General features: G+C 38.1%; 1 protein-coding gene across 1 annotated transcript; it reads left to right on the top strand.

Annotated features, from left to right (window-relative positions):
• The first annotated feature begins 305 nt into the window (after window positions 1-305).
• LOC125276176 (CD209 antigen-like protein E) lies at window positions 306-18494 on the top strand. Its single transcript, XM_048203692.1, has 8 exons — window positions 306-420; window positions 750-782; window positions 16031-16153; window positions 16460-16549; window positions 16852-16923; window positions 17049-17200; window positions 17338-17450; window positions 17556-18494. The coding sequence occupies exons 1-8, from the start codon at window positions 345-347 to the stop codon at window positions 17707-17709; spliced, it is 813 nt and encodes a 270-aa protein (XP_048059649.1). The 5' UTR covers window positions 306-344; the 3' UTR covers window positions 17710-18494.
• The last annotated feature ends 3241 nt before the right edge of the window (window positions 18495-21735 follow it).

Genomic DNA, 21735 nt, shown 5'->3' with positions numbered 1-21735 from the left:
GTGTCATGAACGAATGATCCATATGTGACATGCAATGCAGCTTGAAATGTGTTGAAAGTGTAATTTTAGAAGGTGGCATAATCTGCTACAGCAAAATCTAAATGTTGGAGGATGTAAAGCAATAGTAGACAGCCTCATTCTTCTCTTTTGGAGAACACAAATATATAATTATACTTTATTTTTTAGAGGCTGTCACATGTATGCCAGAATTGTTATTCAGGCTGAAAACTTCATTACTTCCTGTCTGTATTAATATGGACAACTTTTTAAGTCACTTCCTTATTCTAAACAAACTCAAGCAGCACTCAAGACTCAGCGGACACGTCTTCTGTCAGACTCATAAAATGGATTCAGTCTATGAAAATACTTGCGTCATATTTTCAGCAGTTGCTTCAGATGAAAACTGCTTTCAGTTTAAAGGTAAGGCTGGGGTGTTTTCAGTATGCATTCATTTCTGTTTTAAGATTTCTATTTTATAAGATAAATAGCAAAATGTTGTTATTTTATTACTGCATTTAGTCTGATATTGGTTTGATTGGGTGAGACATCTGAAGGGATCAGAAAAAGTCTTGTAGAAACATACGAGTAAAGAGCAAGGCTGGATATATCTGTCCATAGTCTTTATACACCATTATGTTATGTTACAAAGCACTATTTATTTTGTTTATTTTGACTCAGTGGACATGTCTTCTGTCAGACTCATGAAATGGTTTCAGTCTATGAAAATTCTCATGTCATATTTTCAACAGTTGCTTCAGATGAAAACCGCTCTCAGATTCAAGGTAAGGCCGGGATGTTTTCAGTATGCATTAATTTCTATTTTAAGATTTCTATTTTATAAGATTTAACACTGTACTAATGAGGTATATGGTTTTCTTTAGTATGTTCATTCAACAATTACACATTTGGCGGTTGCTTTTGTCCAAAGCGACATCAAGGTGTACATTTTATCTGTTTATGCATTCCCTCGGAATCAAACGCTCTCAACACTGTCATTTAAATATAAAATCTCTGTCCCGGAGCCTTGAGCCCTGTCCAAATACCCACACTTGCGGTCTTGGCCACTTGAGAGCTTGTGCACGCGACAGGAAGTAAGTGCGCAAGACTAGACTGTCCCATGTCTTAAAAATGCCCAAGTGCAGTGCCCTTAATACACACTAAAGCCACACTACCTTGAATACCGCTTCTGAGCGGTATTTTAGGCTAAGCGTATCGCATCATGCATTATGTTCGGGAACTCACATGCCCCGAAATCGTGAGATGTCAAGAAAAACATACAACTGTAAGTTAAATTAATTATATATTACATATAATTTGGTATAAAATATAATGTTGCGCATTTTATTGATGCAAAGATGATGTGCAACATTTGCTTTTTATCACTCAAAAAAGCACCACAAATAGGAAAATACATAATGTAAGTAGACAAGTTGTCAAGTGCAAAGACCGCTAGTGTGGGTACTTGGACAGGGCTCTGGTTAAAATTGCAATTTTCTCATGATTTACAAATAGTTGGAAACATTTGAGATATTGTAAGTACTCAAGTGAACAAAATATATAACACTGGCCTAGTGGTTTTTGGATATTTTACTGCAAAAATTTGACATATTGCACCTTTAAATCACAGATATCAGATCAAACAGTGCTGACGTGGAAACTGTTTGATATCAATCTGTGGTTTACCAGAGAATTCTGTGACGAATGTGAATGCTTCTCACAAGATTTTACAGCGTTGTTATTAATTCTGCAGTGAATTCAAACGATTTCTTCACAGCGCTGTGTAATCTGGAAACCATGAAAAACAGTGTGCCACTAAAAGAAACAGAAATAACTTGTGGCAGAAATGGTCTAGTGTTTTCAGGTGCTTTACACAATTTTTTCCAGCACTTCAAATCTTTAAATATTGCCCAATTTCAATGTTATTTTTAATGTGCCATCCAAAACATTATTTGTTCATCCTTCATATACTTTGTCCCCATTTGTAAAACTAAAAGTTTCACAATGTAGGAAAGCAAGCACTTATTTAGAAATAAAAAAGACAAATTAGCCTATGTTGCAGAGGAGCACTTATTGTCTTGTTAGCCATTTCCACACTCTAGTATATATTTTTAATATTTATTAACTATAAAATAAAAGGTAATAGTGTCTGCATCTCAACTTAAGCTCAGTGCTTTTCTGTCAGCCCTCACAGCACTGCCAAATCAGGGGCTGGTGCTACCTTGAAATTTAAAGGGTTAGTTCACCCAAAAATGAAAATTCTGTCATTAATTAATTAATTAATTGTCGTTCCACACCTGTAAGACCTTCATTCATCTTCGAAACACAAATTAAGATATTTTTGATAAAATCCAATGGCTCAGTGAGGCTTTCATTGTCAGCAAGTTAATTTATACTTTCAAATGCCCAGAAAGCTACTAAAGACATTTAAAACTGTTCATGTGACTACAGTGGTTCAACCTTAATGTTATGAAGCGATGAAAATACTTTTTGTGCACCAAAAAAATAAAAATAAAAATAAAAATAGTGATGGGCAATTTCAAAACACTGCTTTATGAAGCTTCGAAGCTTTACGAATCTTTTGTTTCAAATCAGTGGTTCAGAGCAAAAGTCATTTGATTTCAGTAAACGAGGCTTCTTTATGCCATAAATGTTTCGAAACGTTTAGAAATTTCAATGGTTCACCACTGAGGGGCGATGATCTCTGTGAATGTGAGAAAACTAATTGTTGTTATATAGCTCAACACGTTTAGTCTTATTGTTTAAATCTAATTTTCTTGATTTTTTTTGCGAGTACCATGCTTTACCATGCCTCAGAGAAAAACACTATTTTGTAAAGTAGCTAATATAGCATAATCAGATGCAGCTTATTTTTTAGTAACAGTAATACAGAATTTTCTCCATCATACAATATGTTTTAAAATGAATTGCATGCCATTTATTAACACAAGCCATCCAGTATTTAATATGATATTCTAAAAACGGTATATCTTCCCAGCCAGCAGAGCCATGTAGGCCCCACATGGATTTGCCCAGATGAAATGAACACTGCTTAGTGTGCACACTACAGGCTGTTTAATGTAACACTTAATCAGTGTTGGAGGTAATGAGATAATTAAGTGATTGAATAATGATTTTGTATTAGTGAAGAACACCTGCTGTTAACAAGCATAATCACTGAAGGAAAGAGAAAAAGAACTACTTCCAGCCACAGCCTTGGATGAAATCAACTGAAGATAAAATATATTACATCTCTCAAGATCTGATTAAACAACTCCACAAACAACATTAGCTTCACTTATTACTAACCAGACTGACTTTATTTCTGTCAGACATCTACAGAAGTTCGTATTAAGAATTATTAAGAAGAGGCTTAGATGTTGATTACTTATTTGAAAGTAATAGTTTGATTTGATGTTACCATTGTGGCGATCAGTGTGTGCTTTAGTCAGGCTCTTGACTTTTTAACATTAGTTTTTCTCTTGACAGCTGTGTCTGTTTGTTATGGCGAGAACAGCAAGAGAAAATATAATCAGATGCTGATTGATGATAAGAATATTATCATCATATATTGGCTTAACTCATTGATATTATGTGGGAGGTTTATACGGGTAGTATGTTATTAATTCTGTTTTATTGTTATGATTCTACAGCAAGAGAATAATAGAATTTAATCAGAACATCAAACGATTTATAACACACCATTTACATATTTTGGGCTCCTGTGAGTTTTACTCGCACACAGACATCAAGAATCAGCGTATGAATCTCAACAATGGTGACATGCTTCATGGTGCAATGCATTCTGGGAGCATCATACGAAACTTATCCATGGCTCCCAGAATGCATTGCACCATTGAAGCATGTCACCATTGTTGAAGAGAATTAATAACATACTACCCGCATAAACCTACCACATAATATCAATGAGTTAAGCCAATATATGATGATTATATTCTTATCATCAATCAGCATCTGATTATATTTTCTCTTGCTGTTCTCGCCATAACAAACAGACACAGCTGTCAAGAGAAAAACTAATGTGAAAAAGTCAAGAGCCTGACTAAAGCACACACTAATCGCCACAATGGTAACATCAAATCAAACTATTACTTTCAAATAAGTAATCAACATCTAAGGTGTGTGTTGTGCAATCGCTCCAGCGGCCCCATTCAGCTCCCACAACACTCGGTCCTGCTCTACTTCATACTATAGTAACGTTAATAATCACATTCATGAACATGATTTCTTCCCGAGTCCTATCCCTTTTGCACCGTCCGTTGAGATGGAGACCACATGTCCCAAGATTCCGTGCTCAAAATTAGCATCATCAAGCTACGACTTTGTTTTGAATAGGCCTCTAGCGACTTCTAGCGGACAGAAATCCTGCATACTGCACTTTTAAATATATAATTAAATATATAACTTATTAAAATTAAATTGGAAAATTGTCTTGGTCTTTATTTAACTGAACACATGTTAAGAAATGTGATCCCTGCGGAAAAATCCAGCATTGCTGGTCACCAGCATAATGTGTGTTTTGCATGCTGGGACCAGCATTGGATACTAGTTGCTGGTTTGCCAGCATGAGAAGCGGGTGTGCTGGTGGACCAGCATAAGGTATGTTTTGCACACTGGACCAGCTTAGGATGCTGGTGTGCTAGTGGACCAGTATGTTGTTTTGGGGTGCTGGTATGATCCCAGGAGGACCAGTAGTGTCTTTACCCACCACACAAAGCATGCAATTGCGTGGGGCCCCCGCGATTTCTCCCTAGGGGGATCCCCCCAGTGGTGTAGTCTATGCGATATGCAGGTATATGCTTTATACCCACTAGAAAAGGTCAAGGATTTCTGTATATCCATTTAAAAAAGCGTGAGAATAAGGATTTGGCACTGTTTAATGTGGCATGACAGATCACTGTAGCCACAGTTCAAGAGAAGTGGCTTTAATACCAGTTACAGTGTGAAATAAACATGAATGAACACCTAAAGCAGGGATGGGCAACTTCAGTCCTGGAGGGCCACTGCCCAGCAGAGTTTAGCTCCAACCCTAATCAAACACACCTGAACCAGCTAATCAAGGTCTTTAGGATTAGTAGAAAGTTATAGGCAAGTGAGTTTTTATCAGGGATGGAGATAAACTCTGCAGGACACTGGCCCTCCAGGACCGGAGTTGCCCATCCCTGACCTAAAGGTATGTTAAAAGATACAGAACAACTTACCGAAATCCATATCATGTCTCGTGTAATTGCTTACTCAGTGTTCAACCGCAGAAAGACATAAATAAAAATCTAGTAAACAAACAAATTTAACGTCACATTTACCTCAGAACAAATAGAGTGGCGCATTTAGCTAAATATATGCACCATATTACATATTAATTATAATTTGTAATGTTCTTCAATAGCCTATAATGAATGTTTGAATAAATCCATCAAGTTGACAGCCACCTTTTAAATTTATATTTAAAAAAACAAAAAACAAAATTGGAGTACAAATAATTTTAAATTTAGTAGGCCTATTATAACTTTATTATTATAAAAAATTACCTTTATTTCCTTCCCTTAATTTAAGTTTGTATACAAACTGGTTCATTTTAACCTGCAATATTATTGTATAGCAACTGATGTAATGTCATTGGCTGTTAAAGTCTTGTGTTAATAAACAGTTTTCAGGGAACAGGCAGTAGATCAAAAGGCAGGCAGATATCGATCAGAGTCCAGATAACAATACACAGGTCAAAGGCAGACAGCAGAGAATCATAAACAGGGAACAGGCAGGATCAGAAACAAGCAGGCAGACAAGATATAAACACTCAGAATTGCAACAACAGTTAACAATACTTCACGGTGAGGTGGTGTGTGTGGAAGTCCTTTATAGTCCTGGTAATGAGCTGCAGCTGGGTGTGGTGATCAGTGTAGTGTGCTATGTGGCAACAGGTGATTGGTGTGGAGTGAACATGTGACTGACAGGGAGGATTGTGGGAAGTGTAGTCCGGGAACTGACAGGAGCAGACGGTGATCATGACAGCTCTCAATTACATGTAGCTTAGATTAGATGCATACTATATGCATTAGTGAGTGTGGTGGTGCTTATGGGGTGTCGCTCTGGGACGGGCGAGTATGAGGCTGGGAGGGAAAAATCACAGTATACTCACTACAAAAAAATAGACTACAGACACCTCAACATCTCCCTGCAAATTGTATATAAATGTCCATAACAAACCTATAAACTAATGAATATACATTTGCAATTAATTGGCCTACACCATAAATATTGTGACAATAAATCACATTTTAGCATACAGGTTAATGTAATAACCTTGCCTTACTGTACTGTAGTAAGCCTGAACAATATGAATTATTTTAACACTGACAGTAACAGTAACTGACAGTAAGTAAGTCTTAAACAATTAACAAACTTCTTTCAAAGTGATACCTGTACAATCTCCTTATTACGTAACATTAATCAGAATGATGCCCGCTTCACATAGAAAGTGTGCCAATGTACACACAGAGCGCTGCTGCACTTCCTTTCCCAGATTCGTGTGGTAAGTAGGGATGTTAACAATTAACAATAATACATTTAATTGATAAAACTTATCAGTCGTCGATTAAGCATGTTCTGCTCAATCGTGAAACATGTGAAGCAGACACAAGGAAAAATTAAGCGAGCTCACCGGAGTTATGTTTGGGACCATTTTACAGCTAGAGTTCCACCTTTATCATGACTAAGTTTGCGTGTGCATTCACAGACTTTTTTTTTGTACAAATGTTAGTTGTAATATGCTGTTTATTTTGTGTAGGCCTAACTATATCTGATTTATCTCATATAGGATGTATTTGGTTAACAATTAACGCTTGTGTAAAGTGTGTTGGCGATCAGCTTCAGTGCATGCTGCTCAAACAGCAATGCACTACTAATTATAACTATGATTGGGACTGTCATATTATATAGCATTATAAAGAGAACAATATTGTAATAAAACAATTATTTGGGTTTAGTTATGGTGGTTCATCACGTGGGTCCACCCTCGAAGGCTCTGACCAGATCAACCTCTCTGGTTGTGTTGAAGCAGGCAGACAGTTCAGGAATGACAGTCACAGTCAACGTGCAAAAGACTACTTCATATAGAATAACAATGTCAGAGCATGGTTTTGCTGCCCTAGTGGGGACTCCTATTATGAAAGTATGTAGCGCGAACAGATGGAAGAGAACACTGTTTATTCAGCATGGAGCGAATGACAGATTGCATCATCCACTGCTGAGAATCGGGTTTCCTGCATTCACCAGCACTGAAGTCATGCATCAAAGTTATCATCAGCCTCAGATTAGATGTATCTTGTGTTTATGTGCGTCCTATAAGAGTGAGTACTGTTAATTGTATTATGTTTGCTGATCTGTTATGTTTGCCAAACCCACGCAGGATAACACAGGACTCTCACTGACTGTACCTCATGTTCCTCCTCCACTAAATGTGCTCAACCTGCTCATACATCATATCGTTCATATCAGTCCTTGTATGTTTATCTGTGGTCGTCCCAAGGCTCAAACTAAGCTAAAGAGATCCATTGCTTCTGGATGCCGCAAAGGAAGCCTCATTGCTAAGCCCTCCAAAGTCCACCACAGCCCTTTGACTTGAACGTCTACTTGTAAAGGCTGACTTCCCCCTCTGATGTTGATATCTGCATACCAGTGGTAATAAACCAGTTCAAAATTGATACTTCACTCTGTGGTGTTCTGACCGACACACCTAGTTCACTGCAATCCAAACTAGCCCTAACAGCTTCAAGTAGCCCTTTCCTATAGTCAACAGGCAGTTCTGAGGCGACCCCTTCGGTCGAATCACAGAAGACAGGAAATTCAGGGGTGACCTTCTTGATCACAGTCGGGCAGCCAAAAAACTCATGGACTGGAGAGGATTCATGGGCTGGAGCAGGTTCCGGAGCAAACTCATGGGATGGAGCGGCCTCTGGATTAGACTCTTGGGCTAGAGCAGACTCTGGAGCAGACTCATTGACTAGAGTGGGTTTTGGAATACATTCATGGGCTGGGCTCATTGAATAGAGCGGGCTCTGGAGCTGACTCGTAGGCTGGAGTGGGCTCTGGAGCAGACTCCCGGGATGGAGGGGGCTCTGGAGAGGACTCGTGGGCTGGAGCGGACTCACAGGCTGGAGCAGACTCTGGAGTAGTCTCTTTGATTGGAGAGGGCTCTTGAGTAGAGTCCTGGACAGAAGCAGATTCTGTAGCAGACTTGTTGACTCGAACGGGCTCTGAAATAGACTAAGAAATGTCGATCTGTTTTGAGTCACTATATTCCAGCCCCACTGCTAAAGTCCAAAAGTACTGAGCCAGACCACCCACCTCCATCCCCTACTGGCATAGGGCAGTCAAGTTCTTCCATTGTGCCTTTCGCTCCTTCATAGAGGCAGGGGAAACCATCCGGATGACCTTGCTGCTGGATCTAAAGCGATCAAGGTTTTTGTCACGGATTGCTCTGAGACTTCAGTAAGATCCAAGTGCAGTTTTATTTGGATATCCAGAATCGTAGTCACAGCCAGGCAAGAGTGCTCAGATATGCAGGTAACAATAACAAAACCTTGGTGTAGATGACTGAAACAAACTTAGTATAAATAGACAGCCACTAACAACATGAGTGATGACAGCAGTGCGCAATGATGACTGGGACAAAGGATTATGGGAGATGGAGTTTGTGATCGTGAAACAATAGTCTGGGTGGAGTGCCCTCTAGTGGCTAACCAGGGCACTCCAGCAGGTGATCATGACAAGGAGTACACATTCTGACAAGCACGCATCTGAGGAGGCATTGGTGACACATTGTACCAGTCATTTTGTTTGATTATTAAATAAGTAATATCATTAGTCAACCAAAACATAATCAAATAAAGTCCTTTCTTGTGAAAGCCTTTCTCAAGTATTCCATGGCAACACCACCCTCTATGGCTGGTGGTAAAGGTGTCAGCCCACTTCAGTGATTGGGGGATTTAATGGTCATTTACACAGTAAATAGTAGAATCAGTGAAGGTAAGAGGACCAACAAGAACTGAAAAAAGAGAAGAGATAAGCAGACACACAACAACTAAAACCAACTCACATCCCCATAGCCTAAGATGAAATCAACTGCAAATAAAATCAATGAAAAATCCAGAGGATGCTTAAACATCCTCTGGTGAGATATCATCACCATGTTCACTTATTATAAACCAGTTAGGCTTTATTTTATATGGTACATGTATAAAAGTTATTATTATTATTAACCTTTATTTAACCAGGTGAATCAATTGAGAACGACCTGGCCAAGAGGCAGCATAAAAAGCCAGTACAATACAAAAAAATACAAAAAAAAAAAGCTCATATAGAGTGAAAGATTAAAAATGCAAGTGATAGGTGCTGCAATAATATAACCCGATTTCTTTAAAAATAATGAATCTAATTCATCCAATCCAGTAGATTTGTGAGTATCCAGGTTGAGCAATTCCTCAAGTACCTCAATCTCTTGTATCAACTGAAAGAAGAAGGAGGAGGAACCTCAGACAGGTGAATGCCTAACAGATGCGAAGTTGGCAGAAGAACAAGTAGAAATTCCGGAACTATTCTCATAAGTACAGCCAGCATTAACAAAATGTCGGTTAAATTGATCAACCATTTTGGATTTGTCTGTGATAACAACACCATCATGTTTAATTACAGTGGGCAAACAGGAAGAGATGTTTTCATTTTCCATTGTTTTGATGATATTCCAAAATTTTGGGGGATCAGAGCCATTAACAGTCAAATGGTGCTTGAAATAACTCGATTTTGCCTGTCTAATAGACTGAGCACATTTATTTTGCATAGCCCTGTATGATTGCCAGTCAGAGATAATATTGGAAGTCTTTGCTGTGTGCCATAGATTGTTGAAGTCTGTTTGAAGTCACCATTGTGATGATCAGTGTTCCCTTTAATTGGGCACTTGAATTAATTATTTTTCAACAATTGATGAAAGTCCATGCTATTACTATTGACTACAATATTTCACCCTCCTGACTGAAAAAACACACCTTTTACTATGTGCAGTATTTGGAATCAGTGACTGACAGCTGAATCTTCATATATGAGTTTCCAAATGACCATTAAAGTCTTTAAAAACAGCAACTTTCAAATTTGAACTTCCATTATAAAGTTGCTAACTGTCCCATTGAAAGAGCTCTTCTCATAAGTCCTCTTTCTAAACAAAGTGTTGATGATTATGCTGTTATTTGGCATTTTACTTTGTCTTCATATCTTTATTTTTTATTTATTTATTTTTTTGCAGTGTACTGTAAGAACTGTGGATGAACCAGACCCACAAAGACACAAATAAACTGTATCAAATTGTTCCAAACAATTTGAAACAGACTTATCAAACATCTTTCAACTGAATAAATTTTATGTCCACACATGCTACGTTGCTACATGTTGTTACATTTCACGCCTGTCCCGGACTCCGTTTCCCATGATCCTCCCTGTTCCACACCTGATCTCACTTCTTCGTTATCTCTTCCGCTCTCCTCGGATTCCCTGCATCTGGTCTTCATCATTAGCACTCCCTTTATATTGGACTCACTTCCCTGCACTCCTTGTCCAGGATATTCCTTGTACTGATTTCTCCAGCTGTCAGCAGATCCACCAGCTCAGCTGTTGACCAACTATGGACCCTTAGACAGGACGGTCGCCTACTGGAGAGGTACGTGGAGGAATTTTCTGAGCTATCTTGCTTGGTGAACTGGCCTGGACGAGGACACATTTCGTTATATTGAACCTGCCTGTTCCTTCTCCCTAGTCGAGTCTATTAATCTGATTATCTTTTTAAATGGTTCTGATTTCAAAATTGAAGAGGTTCAAGAGAAAATGTGTCTTCTTCGTCCAGTCCCCTCAGAAAAACACGCAGCCTGGTCAGTTCACCCACCACCAGTTTCCTCCACATATCCCTCCAGTGGGTCTACCCATTTTGTCCTGCCTGTCCCAAAGCCCAAACCGCCAAAGAAGATGGCTGCCACGAAGCCCAAACCGCTAAAGAAAATGGCCGCCGCCACAACGAAGCCAAGCCAGAAAATGGAACATGAAATGGTGTATTAATCAACGCGACATGGGGCTTAAACTTAAAGATCCATTTACAAAATTGTCATGCCAAGTTCACCTCTTTTCTCTGGCCATGACCGCGTCCGTATTCTCCTCTTTCGCTTCCCTTTTTTTCAGCGCCCATTTTATTTACCTTCAACATTAATTAAACACCTCGCCTCTGAACTCGGGACGAAGGACAGAGTCGCCTCCGGACTCGAGATGAAGGAGAGAGTCGCCCCTGGACTCGGGACGAAGGAGAGAGTTGCCTCCGGACTCGGGTAAGGCATGGGAACCATCACTGGACTGAGGTCATGGACTGGATCCTGGGTGAGGAAGAGATACAGAGCCATGGCGGCAGCCATCTTGACTGGGAGCTCAAGCATGGCGGCGGCCATCTTGACCGAGGGCTCAGCCGTGGCGTTGGCCATCTGGACGAGAGCTCAGGTGTGGCGGCGGCCATCCTGACCGAGAGCTCAGGTGTGGCGACGGCCATGTTGCAAAGAGGCTCTGGGATGGCGGCCATCTTGCGAAGAGGCTCTGGGATTTCACACACTGGAACTGACTTGGTAAGATCACTCACTAAAGGCATTGGGACCACTGTAATTGGCAATGCTGAAATCAGCGGAGTGGGATCTAGGAATGAATCTACACTGTGTTGAACATACTCCCTCCATGAGTAGCCATCCATCTCGGGGATGTTCAGATCTTGATCCCCCTGAGCACCAACCCAATAGATGTTTTTAAAGCTGGTGTCACCCAGATTCTGCCAATTCCCAGAATCTGAGGGTGTATTCCCTGAGAGGAAGTCCCCGGTGGTGGAGATCAACAAAAGCTGCTGCTAGATCCATCTTTCTTTGGTTGGTTCTTCTGTAATGGTAGTGATGGCCGATTTCGAAACATTGCTTCATGAAGCTCCGAATCTTTATGAATCTTTTGTTTCGAATCAGTGATTCGGAGCGTGTATCAAACTGCCAAAGTCACGTGATTTTAGTAAACGAGGCTTCATTACGTCATCACTGTTTCAAAATGTTTCAAAACAGTTCGAAATTTGAATGGTTCACCAGTAGAGGGCAATGATAAAGTGAACCCATGAATCACGCAGATTCACTGAGAACTATTGAAAAAGTGTCTGGGTTTACCTGAACTCTGATCAGATTTCCCAGCTAACACACGACGTAACAGTTACGTAATGTATTCATACTTTTTGGTAATTTCATGACTTACTAACTGACAACGTAACTACGACGTCGCATGCCAGTAATTTCATTACCTTCAGATTACCATCTCACAACGTCTCCAGTACGACCCCTTAACGTTATAAGATTACAAAGGACATTCCAGATACGTACTCTATTCGTATTGGTAATTCCATGACTTACTAGTAACGTAACTACAACGTTGTACGCCCGTAATATTATTACCATCAAATTACCATATCACAACGTCAGACACAAGACTGAAATGTCCCTTAAGAAAAAAAAAATGTTTATTTTCACCAAGTCAGAATATGGATAACTGCTTTATATATAGTGACGTGACATACAGCGCGCCTCCACAAATGGAGTGCGCGCCGCGCGCACAGTATGTTGACGAGAGTAAAGTAAATTTTTCTGAGAGAAGAATTTATTTTTCTGAGGTGACAACGAATAAATGGCTTTTATAAAAATGTATAAAGTTAACTTTGAAAAGACGCAAAACCTTTTTTATTGTTATGTTTATGTTAGTGCTGGTGGCCTAGAGTTGCCATGGCAACCGGGAAAACATTCAAGCTGCTGGAGAGGACAGCGTCGCCATTTCTCCGTGTTTCTCGTCAGTTTTATAGCAATACAGTTCAACAACTGCATCAGATTGGTTAAGTAACATTACCTACAGTCTACTTTAAGTATTTTTGTTAATATTTTTACCTCTGTGATTGAACGTCTGAAATATATGTTGGCAAAATGTTACGATAGCATATGTTTTTAATGATACTGAGCGCAAAACGTCTTGAATGCTTTTATTTTATTTTTCGTTGTAGGCGATATGTTTTTATTTATAGTTTGGGTGTATTTCATTATTTTTATTTGGATTTTTGTTCATGTTCTGTGTGTTTTTCAAAATAAATGAATTTAATTAATTTTGAGCTCTGCATTCATTGTTCACAGCTGTTGGAATAGCCTTTAAATTAGTTTGGGCAAATGAGGACATAAATTAGGTTAAACTACTGCATGTCCGCCCATAGAAAAATAAATAAATATAAAAATTACCAAATGATTACCAACACACAACTATTGATACACAACGTTGCCACGACGTCGCAGTTACTAACTGGCAACGTCACAAAGTCACGTTGTGGCAACGTATCCGGGAATTTCACTTTTCCGGTTGCCACAACGTAACTAGTTACGTCGCCACTACGAAAGTTTGGTCACCAAATTACGTTGCAGTTACGTAACAGTCACGTATTTTGGTTAGCTGGGTTGTAGATGTTTTAATTAGACATTAGAATAATTAAAATGAATAATGGTAGTTATTAATCTCTTATTGGCCTGTTTAGCTTGAGCCATGGAACAGAGAAAACAAGCCGTGAAATTTGATAAAATAACACATTATACAGACACTCTATATTTAATCTAATTAGATGATTAGTTAATTGCATTTGATAGATTTTACTTTCAATGAAACTTTTGCAATACATTCGTAAAGGGTGTTTTTAAGCATGTATGGCAGGGGTCATCAACTATATTTGTCCAAGGGCCAGAATTTTTCACTGCAGACACTGTAAGGGCCAGATACTCGTAATATAAAATAAAATTCGAATTGTATCCTAATACTGTATGTTATTATTTGATATACTAATTCTAATTCCAAATTTATGTTATTTTTTACATATTACCTGTACTGCAGCAAGCCACCAGGGGGCGATAGCGATATTTAAGGCTTCATATTTGTGAGGCTTTCAAGCTGTCCATCACTGTCACGCAATTGTGCGCAAATCCCAGACAAGGAAAATTTTGACATTTGTGAAAAAATGAGCACGTGAAACAATAAAAGATGTTCAATGAGAGAACGCGTTTATCGTCATTCTTGACTGAAGGCAGGCTATGGCACAAGCTACTTTTCAGAAGGCTTTTTGTTTCGTTAGATTAAAAATAAAAAACGGTTCTCATTCCCCCTTGAATAAGGCCGGCGACACACTGGCTGCGTGAGCGACTCAGCTGCGTGGCGTGTCCGTTTTTATTTCGGCTCCCATATTTAACAGGTTGGAGTTTGCACACTGAGACACGCGTCTCAGGCGCGCTCGAGCCACGCAGAAAACGCGTGCATGCTAGAAATAGAACCGACACGTGTTCCAGCAACGGGAGTGTTCTCTGGCTAGAGCGCAGAACAGCGGAGTTTGTGCATGTCTGAGCTTGTGTTTTGTTGCTTTGACATTGTGGAAAATAGAATAATAGACAAAATGTATTAGCATTTTTACCCGTTATTATCAATCTAAATTAATCTCGTTTTTAATTTAACTTAATTTCGTTTTTCTTTGTTTAAATTTCTGTGTCAATTTGTTAGTCAGACAATTATTAGACTACCTTAAAAGTATTGCTTAATTTAACAGACCTGTGTGTGTGCGTTTTATATCACTAGTGCAGTGTCCGTTCTCGGAGCATAAGCCCTGCCCGTGTGAGGTGCGCTGCTTCTCGCTCGCGCTGCTCTAACTGTAGTTTACTAAAAGTTTATTAATTCTGAATGTGTCGCGTCTCGCGTGTCCATCTATATTGCACCAAATGCGACACTGCACTCCCCTGTGAAGTCGATTGGATGAACGGTTCTCGAAATAATAAAAATGCAAACGGATATACAGACACAGATTCCTGCCTTTATTAGAGAGAAAAATATGTTCAGCCCCTCTCTCCGAAGCTTCGAATAGTCGATGTTCATCAAAAAATGGTATTCGGACCAGCCCTAAACTTTTTCCTCTTACAAGGCTATTCCTGAATTCAGTATTATTCTGGGGGCCGGATGGAAATCTCTGGCGGGCCGGATTTGGCCCGCGGGCCGCCAGTTGACGTTGCATGATGTATGGCCTGAAATTTGTTGCATTTGCACTGTTCTGACCACTAGAGGTCACCGTGGAGACGGGTGTCAGATTGTTTCGAAGCTTCGACACATTACGGCACATTTGCTTCAACTGCTTCAGTGTTTCATGAAGCCTCGATCTGCCCGTCGCTATGTAACGGTACATGGTGTAGGAAAACTCACGACGAGGAGATTTGCAGAAATGTAGACTTTTAATAAAGGAATCAAGGAACCAAGAAAAACTCAGGAAATATAACACACCACATACAAATTAGAACCGTCTGAGACTGAAGGAGAACACAGGGAATATATACAAGTCAAACAAAGGTGCAAATGAGACTAATTAACAAGACACACCTGAACTAAGGACACTAAATAAATGAGTAACTAGGACAACAAACTTAAGGTGGGAAAACTAAAAAAAGGAGGACATGTGACAAACAAAACAAAGTGCAAAGCAGACATGTGACAATAATGTGACACTTTAAGTTATCAAAATGCAATGAAGCCTTTTAAGCAACAGTGATATTTTTTCTCATGTGTCATGATATAAAGCTGTCACACAATCCTGTTTGTCTTTCTTGAGTTAGTTATATGATTGCAGATATCACATTTTGTCTTTAATTTTTAACCACATTTTCTCTTACATTTTCTCATATCCTTTGAATAATAATGGTCACAATAATCACACTGGCAAACATTTAGACAAGAGTCAGCTATGATGAAAAGAGATTTTAACTGAAACTTTAAACTCTTCTCAGGAGTCATCTGTAATTTCAGGAATAGTTCCAGACAGCAGTGCTGGACTGATTCAAGAGCTCAGAAATAAATATAAAACATTTTCTCATATTTCTTTATCTCTTTAAATTTCTGACCCCAGGTAACTCCACTGAAGAGCAGGAGAGAGAAGTCATTTCTCCTAAGTGGACTAAAGTTCTTCTGACTCTTCTGGGTTTCTCTCTGGTTCTTGCTCTCGGAGGTCTCTGCACTTTCTGGATACTTTGTGAGTAAAACTGATACTAGATATTTGATCTGTTCAGAGTGCATTGTAAGTGCAAGTACTGTAAGTACTTCTACTTGACCTCAGTGTACAGTAGAATCATTAGAACTTATTATTTTTAATAGCTTTTTATTTGTAAAATCAGCAAGCTGTTTTATTAGGCAAGTATTAACAAACCTCCATATTGAAGATGTAAACTGCCATTAACAAACTCCGTTCAAACTTTGTTTTGTAGATAATTTCATTAAGTGTGCAAGACATAAACTTTCCTCAAAAACACATTTTCCACTGTTGCTTTGTATTAATCAGATAATCATAAGCTTGCTGATTTCGAATCACTGAATGAGCAGCACATCATGGTTTCAAAGCAGCTGGTACCTCAAGAGATCAACAGCACAGGTGACAAAACTATATTTCATAAACAGCAGCACAGACATGTTTCATTAACAGTGTTGAGTGTTCATTGAACTGACCATGAGAGAAATTTTATCTGCTTGATTTTGATCTTCCCATTTTCTTCAAGTTATGATAAGGGAACTACAGGAACTTGAAACCAACTACACCAGAGTTAAAGAACAGGCTTTTATTTGACATTTTCATTAATTTTTGAGCATTTAAAAATGCCACAGTCTTCTGTTCTGACTTCAATTTTCTAAATGGCTGCTTGTTTCTCCTTTACTATTTAATTGTCTTTCCATCAGCCCTGAAGAAAGAGTTTAATGATCTTACAGCCAGATACAACACACTCAGAGAATGGCTGTCCTTTTATGATGGTGAGTGTCAGTTTACAAGCTTAGTGTGATATAAAGTGTGAATATTTTTGCTCATGGATCCAGTTTGATTAAGTTTATGATCTAAATAATGGAAGGTTTAATCACACTTTATTCATTATTCACAGCTCAGTCTTGTAATCTCTCTGCGGATGGCTGGATAGCTTGTCGTGGAAAGCTGTATTTATTCAGCTCTAATAAACTGAACTGGTGGAGCAGTCGAGATGTCTGTGTTTCTAAAGGAGCCGATCTGGTCACCATAGCAAGCAAATCAGAACAGGCAAGTCAGATCAATTAGAAATTAATAAGTTTTGATCACACAGATAAAACTAACAGTTTTTAAAGGGTTTCAATTTACCTTTACATACACTAAAACACTTATTTTACACTATCACTTATGTAGATTTTCTCCATTAGGATTTTCTGGTCTCTAAAGTTAATGTGACGCACTGGATTGGTCTCAATGATCTGGACACTGAAGGACACTGGGTTTGGGTGAACAACAAAACTCTCAAAGACACTGGAGTACAGTAAGAACTCTGCATCATATCTAAGAATGTTAATCAATGTACTAATAAACAGCTGTTTTCTAAAAATATTATTGCAAATGCACTATTGCTTGTTTGTCTTTAAAGGTTCTGGTTCACAAATCAACCAAATAACAACATAAATATTGATCCATCTGGAGAGGACTGTGGTACTCTGGGAATTTTGACAAGGCACTTGGACTCTTGGTATGATGCTCCTTGTAAAGAACTTAGAAATTTTATCTGTAAAAAGGAATATTAATTTCCCTCCATCAGTGGTACTGTTTGTTATTAAAGAGGTCTATCATGTATATTATGCACAGAAAAAAGATTTTGTCAGCAAATTTCAGATATTTCAGTGTGACAAAATATTATTGATGAAACTGTGCTGTGGTCAACAGGGGGCAGCCTTGCAGTTCTGCGTAAAGTTTTTCTTGGAATAACCAAGTGCTGTCTATATAGAGTCTAAAAATATGAATATATGGACAGGATTTGGTTTGTGTATGTATCAAAAATAATTTGGTGAAGTTTAAAGGGTTAGTTCACTCCAAAATCAAATTCTGTCATCATTTACTCACCCTCATGTCGTTCCAAACCCGTATCAATTTCGTTCATCTTCAGAACACAAATAAAGATATTTAAAAGAAATCTGAGAGCTTTCATCTGACAGCTACAAGTTTAGTTTAGTCCAAATCGACTCAATCACTTTATATGATGAAGATTTAATTTAGTTAAATCAGTTTGTGTGTAAATGTACATTTTTGACCAAGCTTTTCCACTTCTGATGTCATTTCTGTAGATCATTAAACTGTTACAATTCAGCTGCCTAAGTTTGTCTGAAAACAATTTAACAAAAGGTGGGACGCTGTCACAATCCTGGTTCTGTTTTGTAAGGACTTTTATGTTGAAATGTATTCTCACGCTGCGTCTATTTTCTCCTACTAAAGCCCAAAGTATAGTTCATTTTTTACGTGTACGCGAGGGTCAGCGTACAGTGAGTGTGATGTGAATTTTGTCATCAGATAATAAAAGCGTACTGTACACAGACTGCTGAATTTTTTTCTTCACCAGTTTATCCACATGGTGGCAACAGTGCCCTGGGGCTTCGATTCACAAGGTAGTCAAAGAAAAAGTGCATAAAGAGAACAGACCGAAACGCATGCAAGCTACAGCGACAATAGAGGACTATTATGTATGAGAGATTGTGTGAAGAGGTTAGAAAGAACCCTCACACTCAAAAAAATGATTCTAGCTGCTTGTTCAGTTTATTTAAATAAAATAAGCTGAACCAACACAAATCTTTAGTTTTTTACTTAATTGGCATTTGCACTCAATTGTATTATGTTAAATGAAATTAAATTTGCAAAATGTTAGGTTAACCTAAACCATTTGTGTTGGGACGACATGAATCATTTATGTTGCATTGATTGAAACTGGGCAGTGGATTTCTAGTTCCCAGCATGCTTTGCGTAGGGAAAGATCAGGAAAGTAAATGATGAACTTAAGTGCTGTTTAATGTGTTTTTAGTAAAGGGAAATACCTTTTAAAGTTTGATGTTCAGTTATATTTGACATTTAAAAGAGTTTATGTCGATTTTTTTTGAGGTTACCATTATGCTGAAGTGTAGACCTTGTGGTTAGGCTATGGGTGGCTGCATGAAATAAATCTATGTTGTTCTCAACAAGCTTTAACTGTGCTAAAGCCAGTGATGAGAAGTTCTTTACCTGATCATTACTTGCATGCTATAAATGTTACTTAGCATATGAAAAAGTGATATTTTAGTTTAGTTTTTATAGAAATATAAATAAATTAGTTTGAGGACCAGCACATAATTTACACAGTCTACATATGGTCATCAGCTTTATCCCTCTCAATGGTCATGAAACATGTATGTCTGTGTACAACAGCTATTCACAACCTAAGCACAAGCGCACATCTTCACCATGATGGTAACAAAAAATGTTTTATATATATACGCTACAAACTCTTTTAAATGTTCAAAATAACTAAACATTAAACACTTAAACACTAACAGGTCTTTCCATTTCCTTAAAAGTGCAGAAAACTTGAGCAACACTGCACGAGGGCACCAGTCTGAATTGCAATAGCACTGGTTGGATCAACAAGAATGAATTATGTTCAGGAAACATTCACAGAATATGTCAAATGAAACTGGTGTGATCTCATTCAATTAGCATGAATTTTACTCATCAGTACAATTAACCTATCTTAAGTTCAAATAAATCAGTTCAACTGTGTGGAAATAGGTGTCATAATTGAATTAAGTTAGACCAACAAGTTATTTTTTTGAGTGCATTTGTACAGCTCTAGCATGAAAGAATACAAAGATGTTGGTGAGAGATTGCTTAAAACTGCACATGCGTTGAATACCTGTGTATGCATATGAGTCAACTGAAGCATACTTTGCAAGGCTGTGCGTTTGACTGTGCGCGTACACTAGCACATGTGTAAAATTACACTTAAGGTATACTTTTAATACATCAAAGTGGACCAAATTTAGTCCAAAGTGTGCTTATTTTTTGAAGGGGTGTGAAGGTGATCGACAAATACAAAAATTTGCAATGGCATATTAATATAAATTATTTAAAAGTTCCAAAGTTGTTAAAACATGCATAATAATGACATAGTATTGTCACAGTTTAGTCCAATATCTATTTCACAGCGAAAAAGCGTGATCTGGAAAAATGTTCTGATGTCAATATGTACAGACGAGTGTGTTCATTGAGCAGATGGGTTTTCGTTATAAGTTAAAGTACAGAATTTTCTACTTTATTTTTTAGTATATTGTGCTCATTTTTAAAAGATGCCTTAAAGGGTTAGTTCACCCAAAAATGAAAATTCTGTCATTTATTACTCGCCCTCATGTCGTTTCACACGTAAGTCCTTCGTTGATCTTTGGAACACAAATTAAGATATTTTAGTTGAAATCCGATGGCTCCGTGAGGTCTACATACTAGGGATCCTCTCTCAAGATCCATAAAGGTACTAAAACACATCTATATCAATTCATGTGAGTACAGTTGTTCAATATTAATATTATAAAGCGATGAGAATATTTTTGGTGCGGCAAAAAACAAAATAACGACGATTTAGTGATGGTCGATTTAAAAAAACTCCTTCAGAAAGCATCAGAGCGTTATGAATCAGTGTATCGAATCATGAATCGGATCGCGGGTCAAACCCGCAAAACTGCTGGAATCATGTGACTTTGGCGCTCCGAACTGCAGATTCGACACAATGATTCACAATGCTCTAATGCTTTCTGAAGCAGTGTTTTGAAATCAGCCATCACTTAAAAAAAGCATCCAAAAATATTCTCATCAATTTATAATATTAATATTGGAACCACTGTACTCACATGAACTGATATAAATGTGTTTTAGTACCTTTATGGATCTTGAGAGAGGAAATGTCATTGCTCCCTATGAAGGCCTTAAGCCATCGGATTTCAACTAAAATATCTTAATTTGTGTTCTGAAGATCAACAAAGGTCTTTCGGGTGAGGAACGCCATGAGGGTGAGTAATAAATGACACAATTTTCATTTTTGGGTGAACTAACCCTTTAAGTGTTATTTTATTCTATCCTTTGGATTTCTGTAGTTTTGCTCAAATTTATGACGCCCTCTAGTGTTTATTCATGAAACATCACGAGCTTCTTGGTTTCCAGCAGTGATGGAGGATGGGATGAGTTCAGGATAACAATCAAACCCTTTTTATTGCTGCAATATATAACAAGCATACTCTGTACATGTGTAAAGTGTGAAAGATTTATCTGGATGACCTGTTGTATTTGCCCAATGTGCAGTAAAAGGTCAATAATGCCTGAACAATGCCATATTTTGTATGTTTGCATAGGTAATGGAGGCCAGCTAATGCAATCCAAGCAGACAAAACCTCACCTTTTAAGCCGAGTCAACTAAATAAGTTGAAATTTTATGTTGCATATCACATTTGTTTTGGTCAGCTTGTAAAGCAATTAAATAGTTATAATCAAACACAGATGTTAGGGTAAACAAAATGTTTTTTTCCCATCCATTTTAAAGTGTTTAACTTATTTACAGTAAATGCATTGTCTGCTGGTTTAGCTGCTTTTCAGTACACCACATTAAGCATGCCACTTAGTACTGTAAGAATATTAAATCTTTGAATATTAAAGTGAAAACTAATACAAAGAATATACACTGACAAGAAGCGACAGTCAATAGAACGTTCCATTGAAACAACAGCGCCCAGCAGCCGCCCTGCGTTTCCGCCATTTTGGGGGGA

The sequence above is a fragment of the Megalobrama amblycephala genome, linkage group LG9 (assembly GCF_018812025.1).
Source record: "Megalobrama amblycephala isolate DHTTF-2021 linkage group LG9, ASM1881202v1, whole genome shotgun sequence".
In the NCBI taxonomy this organism is placed as follows: Eukaryota; Metazoa; Chordata; class Actinopteri; order Cypriniformes; family Xenocyprididae; genus Megalobrama; species Megalobrama amblycephala.
The sequence above is the reverse complement of the archived record's forward strand: the minus strand, read 5'-3'. Positions and strand labels throughout refer to the sequence as shown.